An 18,221-nucleotide genomic window follows, 5' to 3' on the forward strand; every position below is an offset into this window, starting at 1 on the left:
GGTTTTTTTTGAGTCAGTCTTGTAGTATTTTAAAAAACAACGCTTCAGTCTTTATGAGCATCATCAAGTAAAAACATCCTTGGTTGCATACGAGAATACTAATTTCCCTTTTAGATGAACATTTTATCAAGCATCTTTTTGTCATTTACCTAGGACTACATGCAAGAAATACTGTTATGTGCACAGATTTATGGATCATTCAGAAAGCTGTACATTCTCCATATTTGCAGGCAGCTACCCAAAATCCTTAGCCTCTACCATTTAACTAGTACTCATTTCTTCATTAAGAAGGAAACCACAAGGGTCATCTCATCACACCAAGTTTTAAAGGATGCAAGCCATGCAGACTTCTCAAAGAAGCAATAGATAGCACTCACTTATGGGGATTTGGAAAGACTAGAGCACTTGCTGAGTAAAAGTAGTTCTTGAGAAGAGCAGATCTAGAGAAACTTCAGCAGTGCTCCTAAAGAGAAAAAGCAGTTTTTACGTGGAGTTACTGAAAAACATCTTTCTTCTTTGAGCTTAAACTATCYAGAAAAGTTAGAAGACCCAATGCTTCAGTCACACAGCATAATGCCTCGAATTGAGAATAGTCCTTGACAATGAGCTGGCAGCAGAAGCAAAGCTGTGATGTGTGAGACAGGTATGTTTCCCTGTTCTAAGTCCTTCAGTTCATGTCCCTGCTTACAAAGAAGAGAAAAGACATTCAGACTCTTTGTGCTCCTCAGCTTGCTTCATGTGCAATGCAGTTCCTACATTTTTAAACAGCTTTTCTCCCTGTAACCTACACAGTCAGCGTATTTGTGGTATAGAAGACTCAAGAAAGGTGAAGTCTGTCTCATGATGTGCTCTTTGGCTATTTCTTCAGCTGGTCAGGCTGAAAAGCAGCTTCATATTRATCTTTTGTTTTAACAGCCACTGGAAACTCTGCTCTGGAAGGTGAAGCACACATTTTGAGGTCAGCTGTTCACAAGCTGCTTTTTGTTGAAATCTGTTATTCTTCTTGGTTACAGAGTCCATGAGACACACTGGGCACTCTCATAACAAACAAGCACCACAGACCTCCACTGTAGCTAGGTTCCTCCTGCTCTGCAAGCACCATCCCTCACTCCATTCACTGCTGTTTTCTCAGGAAATAAGTTTTCTCTGCTAACTCATTCAAATTCTGGTAAATAATCCTGCTCAGGTGGATGATAAGCTAGGAGTATTCCTCCTGTCTTTCCTTCYGTTTCCTTCTTCATTACTCAGTCCTGTCCTCCCCTCAACCTGTGTCTCCTCCTGAATAAAATCAGCAAAACTTCTGTGTGAATCTTCACTGACTTCTCAGCCCTTTGCTTATTCTGTTTCTGGGATTCTTCATAGTGTGTCTAAACAGTGTTTAGCATAAGGAGGGAATGGGACCTAGAAGAATCACAGTCGCAATGAAACATGGCTGAAGTTCCTCCTACCCTATGGGAGACCATAAATCTTATTCAGCCACCCTATTCATGCAACAAGTCTCCCTCTCAAAAAGAAACTGATAGSTCCTCACATGGACAGAGATCTAATGGCCAAGTCTGTGCTCTCATAAAGTTGGAGGACTAAGGCCAGCCCAAGACTCCCAGGTTTTTTCACATCTACGCAGTGGTTCACCCACTGACTGTAGTCTAGAGCAAGCCAGCTGCCTATCTAGGCAAGGAAATGCAGCCATGGAAGGATGTTGSCTGTGTCCTTACAGGCAGTATAGATTCAAGGGGCCTGGGATATATCGGTTTTTGCAAACCACTCTGAACTCAAGTCCAGCTATCAAAAGTAGTATAGAGAAAGGCCCAAGGATCAACAGCAGTTGCATGCATAAGGTTCATAGTTTTATCCTGGAAACAAAAAAGAAAAAAGAAAGAAAAAAGAAAAAGAAAACAAAAAAAAGAAAGAAAATGTATCATGAGCTTCCAGTTAAAATGCTGGTGATCAAGGAAATAGAGGAAACTATGAGTGAGGTGGTGAGGGGAAATGTGCGTCTCAGAATTATCATAGCAGGCCAGGTATGTTTCGGTACATGAGGAGGAGGAGGCCAGTGATCTCATCGGTGCTCTTGGTCTTGCCACTGCCTCAGCTGGCTGTTAAGTGCTTTCATCTGGCAGTAGTCCAGAACAAAACATTACTTTTCTGGGAAAGTTTTTCATCAGTCTCTAAAAGACAGGCACACTTCAGGATTTAATTATGAAAATAGCAATTTTGATATAGTTTTTCATGCCTAATAGGCTGTAGGCAAGACAACACTGTTGTGTTTGGAGGAGTTGAGGTGATACAGAAGCTGGTAGAAGGAGATTGCGGATTTTCACTGAGACACAATGTAGGCCCAGCATGTGTGTGTGTGTGTGTGTATGTGTGTATATATACATATATATATATATATATATATATACACATACATACACATACACACACCATAATTAGCATACTTGCCTCAATATCAATGCAGTTCAGAGAAACAATGAAAGTGATCTAAAAAGGCATATTCAAAATCATAAAGAAGATTAGTACTTTGGAGGCAGTGATGTGAGGCTCTTAAATATGGCTTGAAATGTGTCCATAAAGATTTCTAGGTTTAATGATTTCYTTAGCCCCTACTCGTTAATGATGACTCATTGTACAAACTGACCWTTCTAAACTGACCCAAGAGCTTTATAACCTCCAGTAATTCCATTATTTTTTTCAGTAATACTTTTTCTTCTCTTTCATGTGTGAAAGCAATGGAAACAGACTTGTGGAAACCTGGATTGAGCCTTTTTGATACAGGTAAATATTTAAAGCATCCAGTAACTACTCTGGGAATAATTGGTTTCCAACACACATGGGCAGAGCTAGCACTATTAATCAGTCCCATGACGCTGTTGATAGCAATCTCATTTTAAAGAGTAATTATAGCATTTAAAGTGATAAATGAGGTACACAGTTTACATCTCAGTAGTTAAAATTATTCTGTGCTTGCATCAGTCTCAAGTGGTGCGTCAAGCAGGAACAGAACAGATGAGCTCTGGAAAGAGTTGGCAGCTCTACTGCAAAAAATGGAGTTCTAACTACTAAAATCCATTTCTATATTACAAAGGTGAATATGGGGAATGCCACAGTTCAGATAACAGTCTAGAGATGCAGTCAGCAAAGGAGATGAATTTATTCTGAGGTCAATGGATAGAAGAAGGAAGGGCATTCAGATAAGGAAAGGAGGACTTAAACCAAATGTAAAGAAAAATACAGATTATTGAATATCTCTAAAGTTCAATTAGACAATATGGAGATGCCAACATTTTTATAACTATTGATGGGTKAGAAAAAAGAATTTTACATTTGTAGGACACACAGGCAGCAGCCAGAAGAGAACTTGCACAACCCTTTATCAGGAGCAATTACCAACTGCACTTTCTACGTGCATGATACTTAGGGGATTTTTCCTGTGAAATATTTAAAAGCAGACCATACAAAGCACAGGGCAATTCATTATAGGGGACACACTCTCTCTCACAAGGAACTCCACCTTCCAATGTAAGATGTCTTTTCCATCACCAGTTTTGTTGCTGGAGGAAGGCTGTGCAGTGCTGGTGATCCTTGTAAAGACCATTCCTCTGAAAGCTCTGCTTACTTCAAAGCTGAAGAATGACTGAAAGCTGAAGCATTTCCATTAGTTTGAAAATCCARTATCAGCAATGATGGCTGTTTGGTCAAAATTTGCCTCATCCTAAATATGAACAGATTTCCCTTCTGCAAGGGTTGCAAGCTGAGCCAGAGAGAGAAATCATTTCTAGCCATTGCAGCTAAAACTGTCAGTGCATTTATCCAGAAAAAAAAAAGCTACAGCACTATGGCCAGTGATGCAGATGGATATTTTGAGAAAGAAAAATGACAGATCGCATGAAATGCAATGAAAGGTTGCACATGGGGGAAGGGAAGTTGTATTAATAGTTTCTCTGTAACTGAAGTGTCTGCACAGACTCGTGCTCAAGTCTGATGAATTCAGATTGTCACTTCAAAGGAATGGTTTCTGGCGTGCATGTAGCCACTGCTGTCTTACTTAAATGAATGGGAAGTTTAATCAGCATGGACAGCTGTGACAACCAGTGAAGGGAACTTTAATTAGCATGAAGTGAGCTGCCCATGCAGTCAGTTGAAATTCCCATGGCAATAAGAACATTAAGTTGGTCTGGCAGGACAGGCAGAGCCACGGGAACCGACCACCTCCCCAATTAGTGGAGAAGACTATTTGGTGGGTGACCTTATTGTTCCACTAAACGCAAAGCGGCCAGCTGACCTACAACCTTCAAGAGCTGTTAATTAATGGCACTAGCAAAAAAAAAAAAAAAAAAAGAAAGTGCTGTGTTGCCTAGACTTGGATTTTCCATACTGACAAAACTAATATCAGTTATACGCCTGGGTATGGAGTACGGATTTTACTGGATGCAGATAAATGCATGAGGCAGCTAAGCATGAACTAGTTTCCCTATACAATTTGGTTGCTAAAATGGATGGAACACATTAATATCCATTTTCACTACAGCGTTAAATTCATCTACTTTATGTAGCTGCGCATAAGGCAGGTGGAGAGATCTGCACGTGTGCGATACCACACCGGCACGTGTTACGTATGCGGCACACAGGCTGTAAGAGGAAGTGTGGCTCTGCTGTATAGTTGAGGAACTGTTACATGCCCGTGTAATTAAAGGCTGTCCTGAAACGTACACAGCCACGAGGGSAGGCTGCGCAGTGCCTCACGTCCTGCTGGCAAGCAGGTCCTCTCGCGTGCTCGCCAAGCCGCGGGCGCTGGTGGAGGAGGAGGGTCACTGGTCCTCAGCCCAGTCTTGGCTTGCGGGAGAAGCCTGAAAGCACCACGGAGATGTGAAGGCCCGAGATGCACAGAAACACGGGCTCAAGCAGACATTGCTAGATGGAGCCCTTTTGCATAACCTCTGTTCCAAAAAAGTAATTTTTCTTCCGAGGGGAGCCCAGGCTCAGTCTCAGACTTGACTGAGCATTCAGAATTCAGCATTTTCATCTATTTACAATACTCTAAAGCTCTTTTTAAAAAGATTGGGTTTTTTTAAAATATAAATGTTATTAGAAAAGGCAAGGGAAGGAAAASTGGCAAGAAAAAGAAAAAATAAAGAAAAAAGGCAAGGCAATGCAAGCAAAGCAGAAGCTGGCCTTATTTTTTCAACAGCTTTTTTTTCTCTCTGATTTCAATTTTCAATTAACAAATCCTCAGACAAATAAATATAGCCATAGCTTTTGTCATGAGCAAACTAAGGCCGACCGTTGCACCCTTGGCCTTTTTCATCCTTACGTGATTTCCATACAAGGTCGAGCCCAGTGCTCCCACTAGCTCGGTATCCCATCTCTAATGGCAGGCAGCAGCACATGCCTAGGGAAGAGCAAAGCAAAAGGAATTAAAAGGCATAACCATATAGTGATGGGGCCAGCAGGTCCGTTTAGCCCTTACAGTAGAAAATATTTTCTTCACTGGCAGCTGAACTTAAAGATGAGACTCCAAGGCAACCGTCTAGCAATAACTGCTGTATTATGCTACAGCCTCCCTGCGGGGAATCAGGCAACAGGGCAGCTTTGCATTAGGCATTGCACACACAGATTTAATAAAAAATTTGGCCCTGGCCCAAAATTATGCACAGCTTTCCCCATGAAGATGGAGGACTCAAGTGTAGTAGTTATTACTCATGAAAGGTGGACCATTAGACACGAACGGAAACTGGTGATGGAGGGAGCTGGAGTAGCTTTTTCCTTCCTTTTTCTTGAATGTTTCTTGCATCGTGGCTTGGTCATTTRTATCTTCACCAACCAATTTAGGTGGTACCTGAGCGACAGCTGCTATAGCTCCCATCAGGATTCAGTGGTGACCTTGACTGCTGTTCTTTGGCACCCTCTCTCCCTCTACACACATCAACGCTGCCATAGCTGGTTTGCTAGTGACTGGCTACGTCGGCAAGAGGAACTTGAGGCACTGTGTAATTTCTCAGCTTCTTTTCTATAAGAAGTTCACACTTTCTAATGTTATTTTTTTACCATCTCTCTTTGAGGTCTATAGTCTTTCCCCAACTTCTTTGTTGACAAAATTTTATGGAAGCCTTTCTCCTTCTTCAGGAACAGCTGCAATCTTGTSGCCTGTCTTCTCCCAGAGTTAAGGTAGCTCCCGTGCATGCCTGGACTAAATGTTTCATTCATTTCTCTAGGCTTCACTTCAAAGGAAGAGCTGAATATGAAGCCATTGGAGTCAAGATCCCAGGGGAACCCAAGTACGTGTGTCAGAATTAATTTCATAATTAAGCAGTAGCATTTTATTAATTATACTTTACTAGAATGTTTTCAAATTGATTAACTAAAGATAAGTTATTAAGGAACCTAAGAAACTTAAGGAATATGTTTTCCTCCGCAGCRGAATAGCGGGCGTTCTCCACTGATCTTTTTCATACACATCGTCCGCTTTTGCCTACCTAAATTTGGCATACCTAGGCAGTGAGATGATGGCTACCTACCATTACCCTGCCTGAGCCTGCGTCATCTCCACATTCCCGGGGCACAGATTTCGATACGGGGGTATTGATGGGGGGGCATAGCAAACCCATACGCTGTGGCCCAGTTTGGACAAGTAAGCCCTGCTGACGAGGCTACCTTGCCGTGGGTGGGAGGGCAAGAAACCACTCGAGAAAGGGCCCCCGTGCCTGCCRCGGTGGAGGGTATGGAGAGAGCATCTAGGATCCCTCAGCCTGGAGAAGTTAGGTCTCCGGCTATGGAAAGGAAATCTTGGATAGCCCTTTCTAATTAAAATCAGATTACCCGTTAACTTCACTCACTTTTAGATCGTTCTCAGAATAGGAGAAAGAATGAGAAGGCAAACTGAGCAGCGAGATAAATACCCTTAAATTAAATACTAAACCAAGTGTCATTATATTCCTGAGTGCTTCATCTAATATTTAGAAATTTTTTTTTTGCTCCAAAGAATGTCAACTATACCTAAAATTAATATAGAAATAAGGGAGGGGGAGAAGGAGAAGGATCTGCCATACAGGCTCAGCCTCACTGAAGGAAAATTTAGTGGTTTAGCAGAGGTCCAAGCATCTGCACAGCTGYAACTGAGCAGAAATAGGACGTGCCAGAATGGCAAGGCCCGTCCATCTGATCCCTCTGGGACCGTAAGGTAGAATTCAGATCTCCTATGAATCAGAAAGCATTTAGCTCCCTGCAGAGCGTTTTTAGCACATGATCTTTCAAAGCCCTGCTCGTGTCCGGGCACTGACATGCTCCTGCTGTGTGAATCGCCCTCAGAAATTAAGTCTGTGTATAACTTTGAGAAGGCATGTAAGGCTTTCCTTGCTCGGGTCCTCTTGGCTAGGCAGCTTCCGCTTTACACGTACACATCACATGGAAGAATTTCCCTTTTAAGGACAGGAAGTTCAGGRGAATCTGGCCCTTAATTAAGTTGTTATTCGTTGTGGGTTCCTGGCCTTGCCTCACGATCGCTGTGAAAGAACACAGTTCCCTGTCATGCTTCCATAATCCAGTATTATTAAAATCAGAAAAACAGGCAGCCGCGGGAGAGGAAAAAAAAAAAAAAAAACAGGAAGTAATGAGATGGGAGGCCGTTGCGTAAGGCACGAAGGACAATCAGGGCTTTGTAGCCTCTGGGCTATCTAATGATTAAAACAGACTATTTTGGACAGCCTGATTGGGAGGCGGTAACATCAGCGAGAAATCGAGAGACGCACTCGGAAAGGGAAAATGTTAATTAGCGCTCCAGGTCAGCCAAGTTTGGATCCCTTTCCTGGTCGCAGGTCAGTCGACAAACGTCTCGCCGCTAGCTTGCGGAGAGGCAGCAGCAGGCCGACGGCGCTCGAAGACGCCGTTCGCACAAAGACGAGGCTCRCTCGCGCGCGCCGTAGCTGCCGGGAAGAGTCTGGCGTAGGGAGCCGCAGCCGTACAGAAGCGCGCTGCTTCCAGCCGGGCGGGAAAGCAGGCAGAGGCCCGCTGCCGCCTCCGGAAAGCTCCCGCGCCCGGGCTCCGAGCGCCGGGAGTCAGAGTGCTCCGAGCTACCGCGGGGAGCCCASGCGCCGGCCGGGAGGGCGAACGGCGCGGCACGGCACAGCCCGCTCCTCCTGCCCGGCCAGCCTCGCTTCCCCGGCCACCGCCGTCCAAGCTGCCCACCGGGGACAGCTTCTAGCCCCTGCTGCCACCCAGACCCAGCGTGGCTGTTGGATGGGAGGGCGACTTTTAGCGCGGGAGCAAACCTTACCAAGCAGCGTGTTTGCCAGCAAGCAGTAGGCACGTGAGACCACGGCTTTGCCCTTGTTAAAGGCTTTTTCAGTAGAGCCTGCGCAGCAGGACAAGTTGCTGGATGCAGATATTTTCAGGGTTTTGATCGTGGCAAGAAGAAAAGCTGTCAGAAAGGAAGAAAAACATTTTTTGTGTTTGTGTGTTTCCCCTCAGACTGCAAAGTTGATTTGTCCTTCTTGATCGATGGGAGCTGGAGCATCGGTAAGCGCCGCTTTCAGATCCAAAAGCAGTTCCTCAGTAACGTGGCTGAAGCCCTTGACGTGGGCAGTGCTGGTCCTCTGATGGGCGTCGTTCAGTATGGGTAAGAGCTTCTTAAACATTGGCACTACCTCTGCCAGACGTGCTGGGGTAAGCAGATTTTCAGGTAACTTTGAGTTACCTCCCAGTTAATGGTGGTAACTGAGGGAAAGACCATCTAGTTTTCTATCTTGTAGCACAGCCTAAAGTTGAGCTTAATTAAAAATTACACCTGCCATGTGCTTTCAATACGGGCTGTGACTACCCTAAACAGTAAGCATCCAAGTGAGAGCAGACCTCCAGTGGCGGTAAACTTAGCTCTGTCCCGTTATTATCATGAACTACAATTATTGAATTTAGAGCTGGTCACTGCAGAAACAACATCTGAAAGCTCACGAGTGCAGCCTCACTGGTTTGTTTTTCCCTTGCGCATATGGCACGGTGACAGTTTGTTGTTAGAGCTGGCAGCTAGACATAGGGGCTTCCACCGAGACTGTGCATTAAGGCGCGCTGCACGAGAAGACCAGCTCTCCTCTCCTCTGGGAAACCCCCAAGGGCATGGGGCATGTGCACATAAAATAACAGTGGGGTAAAGCACAGTTGTCCTGCCTTAAAATCCAGTGTTTTACTCCGTGCTTCGAGCAAGTAGCTTATCCCAGCCTGCTGCCTTCATACAGCCTTCTCCGTCCTATTGCGTGGCCTGTAGAAACAGATAGATAATATCTAGGGTGCTTCCTAGGGACAAGCTACTCCCACTGCTGCGGGATGCAATTGTGCCCGCTGGCAGACGTAGCTGTGTAGCTAAAGCATAGGAAAGGTCACACTCCAGCTTTCTCCCAGGAACCAGATAGCACTGGCAGGAGCTACAGCTATCATACTGCAGGCAGAGCACAAAACTAATGACTGCTTTTATTTCTTCTTTTGATCTGCTAGCAATGACCCTTCCACAGAATTTAACCTAAAAACTTATGCAAACTCCARGGATGTAAGAAGTGCCATTGAGAAAATCTCACAGAAAGGCGGACTGTCCAATGTTGGTAGGTGCTGGGCTGCTTGCACGCTCGGGGAAGGCTTCAGAGCCTCGGTAGTGGCAAACCTACGAGTTCCTCACAGGGCTGCAGAGCCCGTGACCCATCTGTGCTGCAGGCTATGGCAGGAGCACACCACCTCCACGATGATATACCTGCACTAGTTGGAGGCCCTGAGAGTCCCTCGCRAGGGAAGGATTCACCCTTCTCCTCATCAGCTCCCGCTGGTGCGTTAGAGGCTCTTGCTAACAGAGTTTGTCACCTCCAGCCACCACAGAGGCAGAGGCTGTGGTGACACCCTGGCACAGCAGGGCTCAGGAGGTCTTTGTACGGATAAAGGTRCCTCCCTTTCCTGTTATCACAGCTAGATGAACTGCCTCACTGCTTTTCCCAGCTCTCAGCAGGGCTCTAACGCTTAAATCTGCTCTCTGCCTCATTTGTCACCAGTGGGTTTTTCCTGTCTCCAGAGATATTATCAGACCAGCTCTGCCAACCCCATAACTCATCCTCAATCTCCTCTTCTGTTGTAGGGAAGGCACTTTCATTTGTTAACAAAAACTTCTTTTCGGATGCTAATGGAAACAGAGGCGGAGCGCCAAACGTGGCCATAGTGATGGTGGACGGATGGCCTACTGACAAAGTGGAGGAGGCCTCCAGGCTGGCCAGAGAATCAGGAATCAATATTTTTTTTGTCACTATTGAAGGACCTGCTGAAAACGAAAAGCAGAACGTTATTGAACCAGACTTTGTGGACAAGGTACTAGCAGGGCTAAGCTCTGGCTCTGACTTTTTCAAGCTGTTTAAATCAGGGTGTTGCAGTCCTCCTCACAGAAGATCCCTCTTTTCTTCTTGATGCTTTTGTCTGTTCCTTGCCCTACTTATACTATCTTGAGGCTCACACATGAGGAGCCAGAGAGCAGGCAGCAGAGTTGCAGTGAGAAAGGGAATCTGAGTCTGCAGCACGCTAAAAGATACCGCAGGCTTGGTCTCACCATGAAGTTCTGGTTTGATACCTATTACGAAGCAAATGGCTTTTTGCTGACCAGTCACTAAACTTTGGCACAAACCTGCAGTCATTCTGAGACAAGAGGTTTTCTGAATACACAGTAGAGTGACAAAGCACCACTGCTCTCCAACTTATCCACGAGCCTCCAGCAGCACCTCTCGCTCTCAGTCAAGCCTGAGAAGCCCTAATGCTTGTGTTGCAGTTACAAACAGGCACCATTTCCTTGTTCAGGTGGATGCACAGGATAACAAAAACAGACCATTTAAATCTATTTCACCTTTCAGAGGTGTTAGAGTACTAGCAGCAGCAAAAAAGTCTTAATAGGCCTTCAACAACAAATTGACACCAACAGTGAGAATTGCTGGTTAGAAACCTACTGGAGCAAAAAACACCAGTAGATTAGCAGCAAGATATCAAGAATCGCTAAATACACCCAAACCATGATCTGAYACTGTCAGTCAGAAAACAAAACTTTTTAAATCTAAGTTGAAGCTAGACACGAACATCTTTGCCAAGCTGAAATGGTACTGTGCTAGCTTTTGGAGCAGCATGGAGTTTGTGGGTTTTATTTTTTTTTTTAAGGCTTACCATACATAACTAACATCTGTCACAATATTCTGCAGTGAAGAAAAGGCCAAACATATTATATATATATACTTATCTATAGCTATATGCTATATAACATTTCTRTATAGCTATCTACTTACAGAGTTCTAAATGAAAGTGACTTCATTTAAAAAATGTGGACTTTTCTTTGTTGTTTTTACAGAGATCAGAAAAGACCAGATCTTTAGTTGGTATGATTCACCACACTTTAAACATAAAGATAAATCACTAGGTCTAATCCAGCGGTCACACTAAGGTTTCTAAACAACTGGAAATAAAAATGTAAAAATGTACCATACACTGGCAGATGCAAGTATTTTGGCAGTGATTTTTAATGTTGCTACATGGTATCTTGACAGCAGTTCCAGTAAGAGAYCCAGACACCAGCCATAGTCATGCCTGAACTACAGGAAAGACTCCTACATGCAAATGTTGGGACACTGTGAACACAGGGATATCCCAGTCAGCGACACTGGAGAGCTAGCATTTTGTATCAGTGGCTGCTCTGATGTATTATTTCCTTCTGCTGTCATGGACCTTACAGTAACTCTTTAAAAGAGAGTAAAAGCTGCAGYGTGCAGCAAGGAGGAGAACGCCAGCCCTGAACTATTTGCACTGAGCACTAATGGCAGTTGCCTACTTTAAAAGTGCTTCGGGGCAAACTGGCAGGAGGCTGCGGAGGGAGGCATCGAGCACCAGCCCAGCCTGGGTTAGGGAAGCAGGGCGGAAGATAGCCGGTATTTTTAGAAAGCAGATTCCTGTCTGAGTCATGTTGCTCTGCCACGAAATCCATTTTCAACGAGCTTCAAAGCTGTTCCAGAGAGTTTCTCAGTCACCAGTCAGTGTTTACTTGGTTGTAGCACTTTTTATTAAAGGGGGCAAGGCTACAGTGAGTGAGTCTCTGTGAGCCTGGCAGAGACAGAGTAAAACTGAGAATATAGCATATAGGAAAAATAGGAAATTTCCTATTTTCCAAAATAGGAAAGCAAAGAGTGTTTGGTGGCTTCATACAACATAACATTAAAAAGCAGCAAGACCAGAAAAAAAACATACAAGAGCAGGATATGCTGAGAAGCCCAGTCTGGTGGGAACCCCAACTGGCTTAGAGCTGGTATGCTTCATGGGAGTCAAGCCCAGGCATAGAGAAGACAGCACTACTGAGTTCTTTCACCTTACATGCATACACAAGAAGTTGATAGAGAAAGTCTGGCTTAACAAAATATTTTCAGCCAGAGAACTGRGACATTGACACTTTAAAGGCACTAAAGTCAAGAAAAATTTGCTCTAGCCTGTCCCCACCAGCTTGACTTCTCCTACTCACTTTACTGTGCCACCCCTAAATCCCTACAAGTATTCAGTTATAACAATAATTAAAAAAAAATATATTACTCAGCAGAGCCAGCACAACTGGAAGTCTTTATGGGCTTTCTGCATTTTTACCAAAATTCCTTATTTGGTTGGGTGTTTTTTTGTGCTTAGAAGTATATATATATGAGCCAGGAAAGACCTCGCTTCAGTCTCAGGTTTTGGTTCAAGGTAGCAGAGCTTGCAGCAGGCAAAACTTTGCTAGTTACCCTAAACCTGGGAGGACACGAGCTGAAATTGCCATCTGACAAATCTGGAGGGTCCCCTAATGCCCACTGGAGCCAAATCAATGCTAGCTCTGTGATCTGGGTGCTTTGCCCAGGAAACTTATCCATAAAAGCTTGACAGGTGGCAAACTTCCCTATTACATTTCATTCACTAGAATAACAGCCTCAGCTCCATCCCCCAGTTTGTAAATAAAGGGGCAGGAAAGACTGGCTCTTTACACAAGAATCTGTGATGTTACATTGACATGACTTGTCAGGGAAGCWGATGGTAACTGGAGGAGAGGCCACTTCAGACTCAGGCATCCTCCTTTCTGGGACCCAAACTTACAGTGCAACTAAAATCCTAACTGAAAGAGGTGCACTGCATCTCCATTGCACCCCCACTTGTGTCGTTTTGCAGGCCGTGTGCAGAACAAACGGTTTCTATTCCATCAACGTGCCCAGTTGGTTCAGCCTGCACAAGGCAGTCCAGCCCTTGGTGAAACGGGTCTGCGACACCGATCGGCTGGTTTGCAGCAAGACGTGCCTCAACTCAGCTGACATCGGCTTCGTAATCGACGGCTCCAGTAGCGTCGGCACCAGCAACTTCCGCACAGTCCTCCAGTTTGTAGCCAACATCAGCAAGGAGTTCGAGATTTCGGACACCGACACACGCATCGGAGCTGTTCAGTACACGTACGAGCAACGGCTGGAGTTCAGCTTTGACAAGTACAGCTCCAAGCAAGACGTGCTGAGTGCTATCAAAAGGATCAATTACTGSAGTGGAGGTACCAGCACGGGAGCAGCCATCAGCTACGCCTCAGAGCAGCTGTTCAACAAATCCAAACCCAACAAAAGGAAGATCATGATTCTCATCACAGACGGCAGGTCTTACGATGATGTCAGAGTGCCGGCCATGACAGCCCACCAGAACGGTAAGTTGGGGCTCTTCGGTCATCATCTGCTCTTTCTAGCTCAGCATTTACCAACTCTGAGCATTAGAATTTTCTGTGGTTTGAAGGCACCAGAGGGAACTTTAGGAAGGGAACACAGTACCTTGCACTGTGGTGTAGTCAAGCTCTAAGCAAGCCTGGCATCTGTTTGGTAACTTGGAAAAAAATAGATAAAGATGTAGATTTAGTAATATGCATCTATTCCTAGGAGATCTTGGTGGATTTCTATTGCCTTAGTAACACATAAAGCCTCCTTTGGCTCTSTAATCAGGCTATTCATTCATCCCCTTACACTATTGCAAGACATTCACATTGGAGCAAGAACCTCTTGTTCAGGAGCCTGTTGATCACAGCCACAGTTATAAATTTGCTATTATTTAAACCTTTACATTATTGACAAAAGTTCACTCCAAAGAACAGATTAGGTCTGTCTGAATTTGAAAATACCATTTTTGTAGGGAGTGAGAGTGCTGCAATTCATTGCCCACATTTGTGTGTCCTGGCAATTATGCTTACGGTATCAGACTTAAGCAAATCAATTTTAATGCAATGACTACTTTTAGATGCATTCTCAACTCCGGGTTTCTTTTCAGGAGTCATAGCTTACTCCATTGGAATTGCTTGGGCAGCTCAGGATGAACTGGAAGCTATTGCAACAGATCCCGATAAGGAGCATTCCTTCTTTGTGGACGAATTTGACAACCTCTACCAATTTGTTAATCAGCTCATCCAAAACATTTGTACAGAATTTAACGCACAGCCACGGAACTGATCAAATCAAACAAAGCAGGATCCTTGGGCGTCATGCTGAAGACACGCAAAATGCTATAGGAGTAATGCCAGCTCTGAGGTCAAGAAATACTGGAATTGTTCTTCTCTGGCACTTGCCAGTTGCAAAGCTGATTGCGGCTCTCTCCCTGTGYATGATAATGCTCTGTGTTGGCTGCTGATTTTCTGTTTTTCTTACAGGTTTCAGAAACTCTGACTTGGATGGATAGTGAAAAAGGCAGTAAACTTCATGGAGGAGATGATGGGGGCTGTTTGAAAAGTTTCTTCTAGTATAGATAAGCTTCTGATTCCCACTTCTGGGCACACACAAGCCTCCTTAAAATGAACCACCTCCTTCCTGGACTGGTGTGTGGCCTCAGCTCCGGTCTGCAGGACCTTTCAGGGAGCATCCATGCTGCCTAGCTACTGTGGCAGAAGCACCTCTGTGCAACACTGCTGTCAGCTGTCCTCCAGATCAGGACTGAAAATCCAGAGATCTGTTTCTTTTTTGGAGTAAAATTTGAGCACCTTCTTAAAAGCAGCCACTCTCCCCATAGAGCTGTCCTGCTAGCAAGTTAAGTTTCAGCTTAAGTAAATTCAAGTGTTGAGATTTATTCAAATCCAGAGATTGGAAAACAGGTGAGAAGAAAGAATYAAGCTCCCAAGTGACCTGATCAACTATAACTGGGGACCCTGCAAGCATTTGTCAATGCCAGTAAAGGCACAGATCCACAAGGCAGCCAACACACAGAAACTAGAATCTAAGTTTTCCTTCTCCTTCTTCCCAYAGCCCTACATTAAAATTTGGTTTAGGGAAGAAGATCTTTTCCCCTTAGCTCTCTCTTGCTGCTGCACTTTATCTGGCAGCTCAATGCCTGTAGCACAGCAGGAGAGTTGCAGAGACAGAAGAAACTCTTGAGAAAAAACATGGGTTTAAGTTGTTCAAGTCCAAAAAGTGCTTSAGAACCACTGCTCTATCATTAAACCATGACTCAGTTAGATCAGCTCATAGCAGTCACTAATATGAAGAGAACTATTCAAGGGCCATTAGAAGGATTTTAAGAGGAAAGAATTGTAATGGTTTGTACTATACACAGGGAACAACAAGATTTCTAGAATTTACAGACATCATCTTCAAAATTTGGCTTCTGCTATGTAGATGGATTTCAAAATGCACCTACCCTAGTCCTTCATTATTCAAAATACACTCCTGCTGCTTAAGTGAAGAACTAGCCACGTCGCTAGTTGGTGATGCCAGCAGTGCTACATTAAGAGGGTCAAAAGAATTACACTTTAATTAGGAAGCAGCAATTGCTGGTTATGTTTCCATCCACTGTAATTTAAGAAAACGTTCATTAAGCAGAAGCTACAGAAGGAGAGGAAAGAAGCTTCAGAGCTAGTCAAAATGTGTGTGTTCATACACCTTATGGCTGTCAAAGCAATACTGCATCAGGCTTGTGGAACTAACAGGAAACTGAAATAAATTAAAGCTTAAATTTCATATCTTACTCACAAACTGGAGTTTTAATAGCCTTTACCCTTTTAATTAATRACCATGACCAAAGGATGTTCAATATCTAGTCACATAAAAATGTTAATTGAAGTAAATTGCCATCACAGAAGACTCCTTTCTGTCMATAAAATTAGCACAATCTTTCAAATCTTTATGTTTGAAAATATGACTACAGTAGTTCAAAAAATACCAGTACAGTAAGCATAAACCAAATTAACGAGCACAGTAGATTCTACATGATCTCTGTCRTGTGATAGCATAAGTCAGGCTAGGATCCTCTCAAGAGGTGCTCCAACCTTATCATAAACAAAATTGGATGAAGCAACAGTTTTACACAGGAAAAATTCAGATCTTCCTCTTTTAGAAGAAATATTCCATTCCATCTTTAACTGAACACCTAAAATACAGTAATGCTACCCAGACAGCGGACATGGATTACTGCCAGAAGAAAGCAAGCAAAACAAAGACATGAAAGATAGGTACACAGAAGGGYTTCTTTTCTTTTTTAAACAGTAATTTATGTTGCAGCACTTCTACAGCAATAGCTTCTTGGCTTGAAAAAAACAATACAGATTAAGGAGAGGCAGTTATGTAGAATCGGAAAAAGCCCAGTATTTCCCACCCCATCTTCAGACCTGTTTCCTCAATATCATTCTGCTGAAGGCACCGCTCTCTTCTGACAAAGGCTGGTCTGGAGAAAACTCAAACTCAAACTGGATTTATTGGGGGCTATAGCTCCGATGCCAGATTTATTGTTTGAAAACCTGCTTGCTTGGGGTTTTATTTAAGCCTACCCGAGAAATGAGCCTACATTTTAACTAAATGCTGCATTTGTTTCTAACGCAACAAATATCACTGTGTATTTAGCTCTATCCTGAAGGTACTCTCACAGTACAAAAGAGAGACTCTTCAGATACTTCCCACTGTATTGCTTGTGTTCTGCTGAAAGCACAGCACAGATAGCAGAGAAGTCAGGAATGGTTAGAGCCACAGGTGTTCTTTAGGACAGGCACTTTAAGTCCTTCCAAAAGCTTAAACTTCAAGCAACAATAGCAAGTTTTCAAATGCTCCTCACAGAAAAGTTCAACTGTTATCCTCTGCATCAAGCATTTATAAAATGCACTACAGAGTTTGTGCTGCTTAAATGGTTTATCTGAATTTTACAGAACAATGATGGTGCTTGCCTGCCAATGTGTATTTTATTAAGTTCTTGAGGTGGTTTAATTCTTCATCCAACTCCAACAGATTCCTCCAACAGATTCATAAACACTGTAAACTTAAGTGTAAGTCTCCAAAGTTGTAAGTATATAACCATATATATCTATTTCCATTAACAAAAGCATGCACGTGGATCAGTGCAGAACATGCTCCTCTGAACCTTCACCTTTCATAGCAAACAAAATACTGGCCATCTAATAAAGTCTCCATAAATATTTTTTATATATAAAGTACATATAGAGATACATACTTTATATAGATGGAGATATATGGAGAACAGAAAAGTAGAGACAAAAAAAAATACTTTGCACAGTTCAAAAGGAAGTTCGCATGAAATTACCTCATTCCACTCTATACTTTATATAGATAGATAACTTGCATTTACATTTTCTTCATAAAAGTTGGAGGGAGGGAGGGAAGGCTTGTTTGAAGAAAGCAGCAGAACTACCTTTGTAACATATACAAGCTATTCTGAGCTTCTCACAACACAAGTTGCTAAATGTTTTGCAATAAAAATGTCCCAAAAGGCATATGTGGTACATGTTGTCTCATACATTTGGTTACCAAAATAAACATCAAATATGGCCCATGCAATTTTAGTTTCTGAAATGCAGCTGAGGTTCTTATTGAATTTTGGAAGACCTAGCAAGTCCAATAAAATCTCAGGTGTTTCAATTTGCTTCTTTTACATTAACTGGGATAGAGAGAGGGAAAAAAAAAAAAAAGCCTAGACATGAACTAGCAGAGGAGGGACTACCAAGTCACCTACCAAAGGAATCAGTCATCRAAGCAGAGCCTACTGGCTGAAAGGTATCAAACCTTTATGTACCTTTCTTGAGTCTGCAAGATCATACAAGTTTTGCAGCTAAAAAAAGAGTATGCAAATCAGTCAACACACATGGTCTASACTTCTTTTGATTCAGTCCCACATCTACAAGAGGATTTAGATGTACTGATGCTTGGCACTTGGCCTCTTAATTTTAGGTGCCTGGTGAATGCTATCAAACC

General features: G+C 43.4%; 1 protein-coding gene across 3 annotated transcripts in view; it reads left to right on the forward strand.

Annotated features, from left to right (window-relative positions):
- The window catches only part of VIT (vitrin), a 62,460-nt gene extending 44,723 nt beyond the window's left edge, over window positions 1-17,737 (forward strand). For all 3 annotated transcript variants that reach the window (XM_085301148.1, XM_085301149.1, XM_085301147.1), the window contains exons 13-19: window positions 2,731-2,778; window positions 6,216-6,278; window positions 8,467-8,614; window positions 9,484-9,587; window positions 10,109-10,335; window positions 13,183-13,696; window positions 14,308-17,737. In XM_085301148.1, the coding sequence (XP_085157274.1) occupies window positions 2,731-2,778; window positions 6,216-6,278; window positions 8,467-8,614; window positions 9,484-9,587; window positions 10,109-10,335; window positions 13,183-13,696; window positions 14,308-14,486 (1,283 nt within the window). In that variant the 3' untranslated portion in view covers window positions 14,487-17,737. The remainder of the gene's footprint in view (window positions 1-2,730; window positions 2,779-6,215; window positions 6,279-8,466; window positions 8,615-9,483; window positions 9,588-10,108; window positions 10,336-13,182; window positions 13,697-14,307) is intronic.
- Window positions 17,738-18,221: the final 484 nt, after the last annotated feature.

This window comes from Rhea americana, unplaced genomic scaffold, assembly GCF_003343005.1.
Source record: "Rhea americana isolate MKP2758 unplaced genomic scaffold, rheAme1 scaffold_173, whole genome shotgun sequence".
Lineage (NCBI taxonomy): Eukaryota > Metazoa > Chordata > Aves > Rheiformes > Rheidae > Rhea > Rhea americana.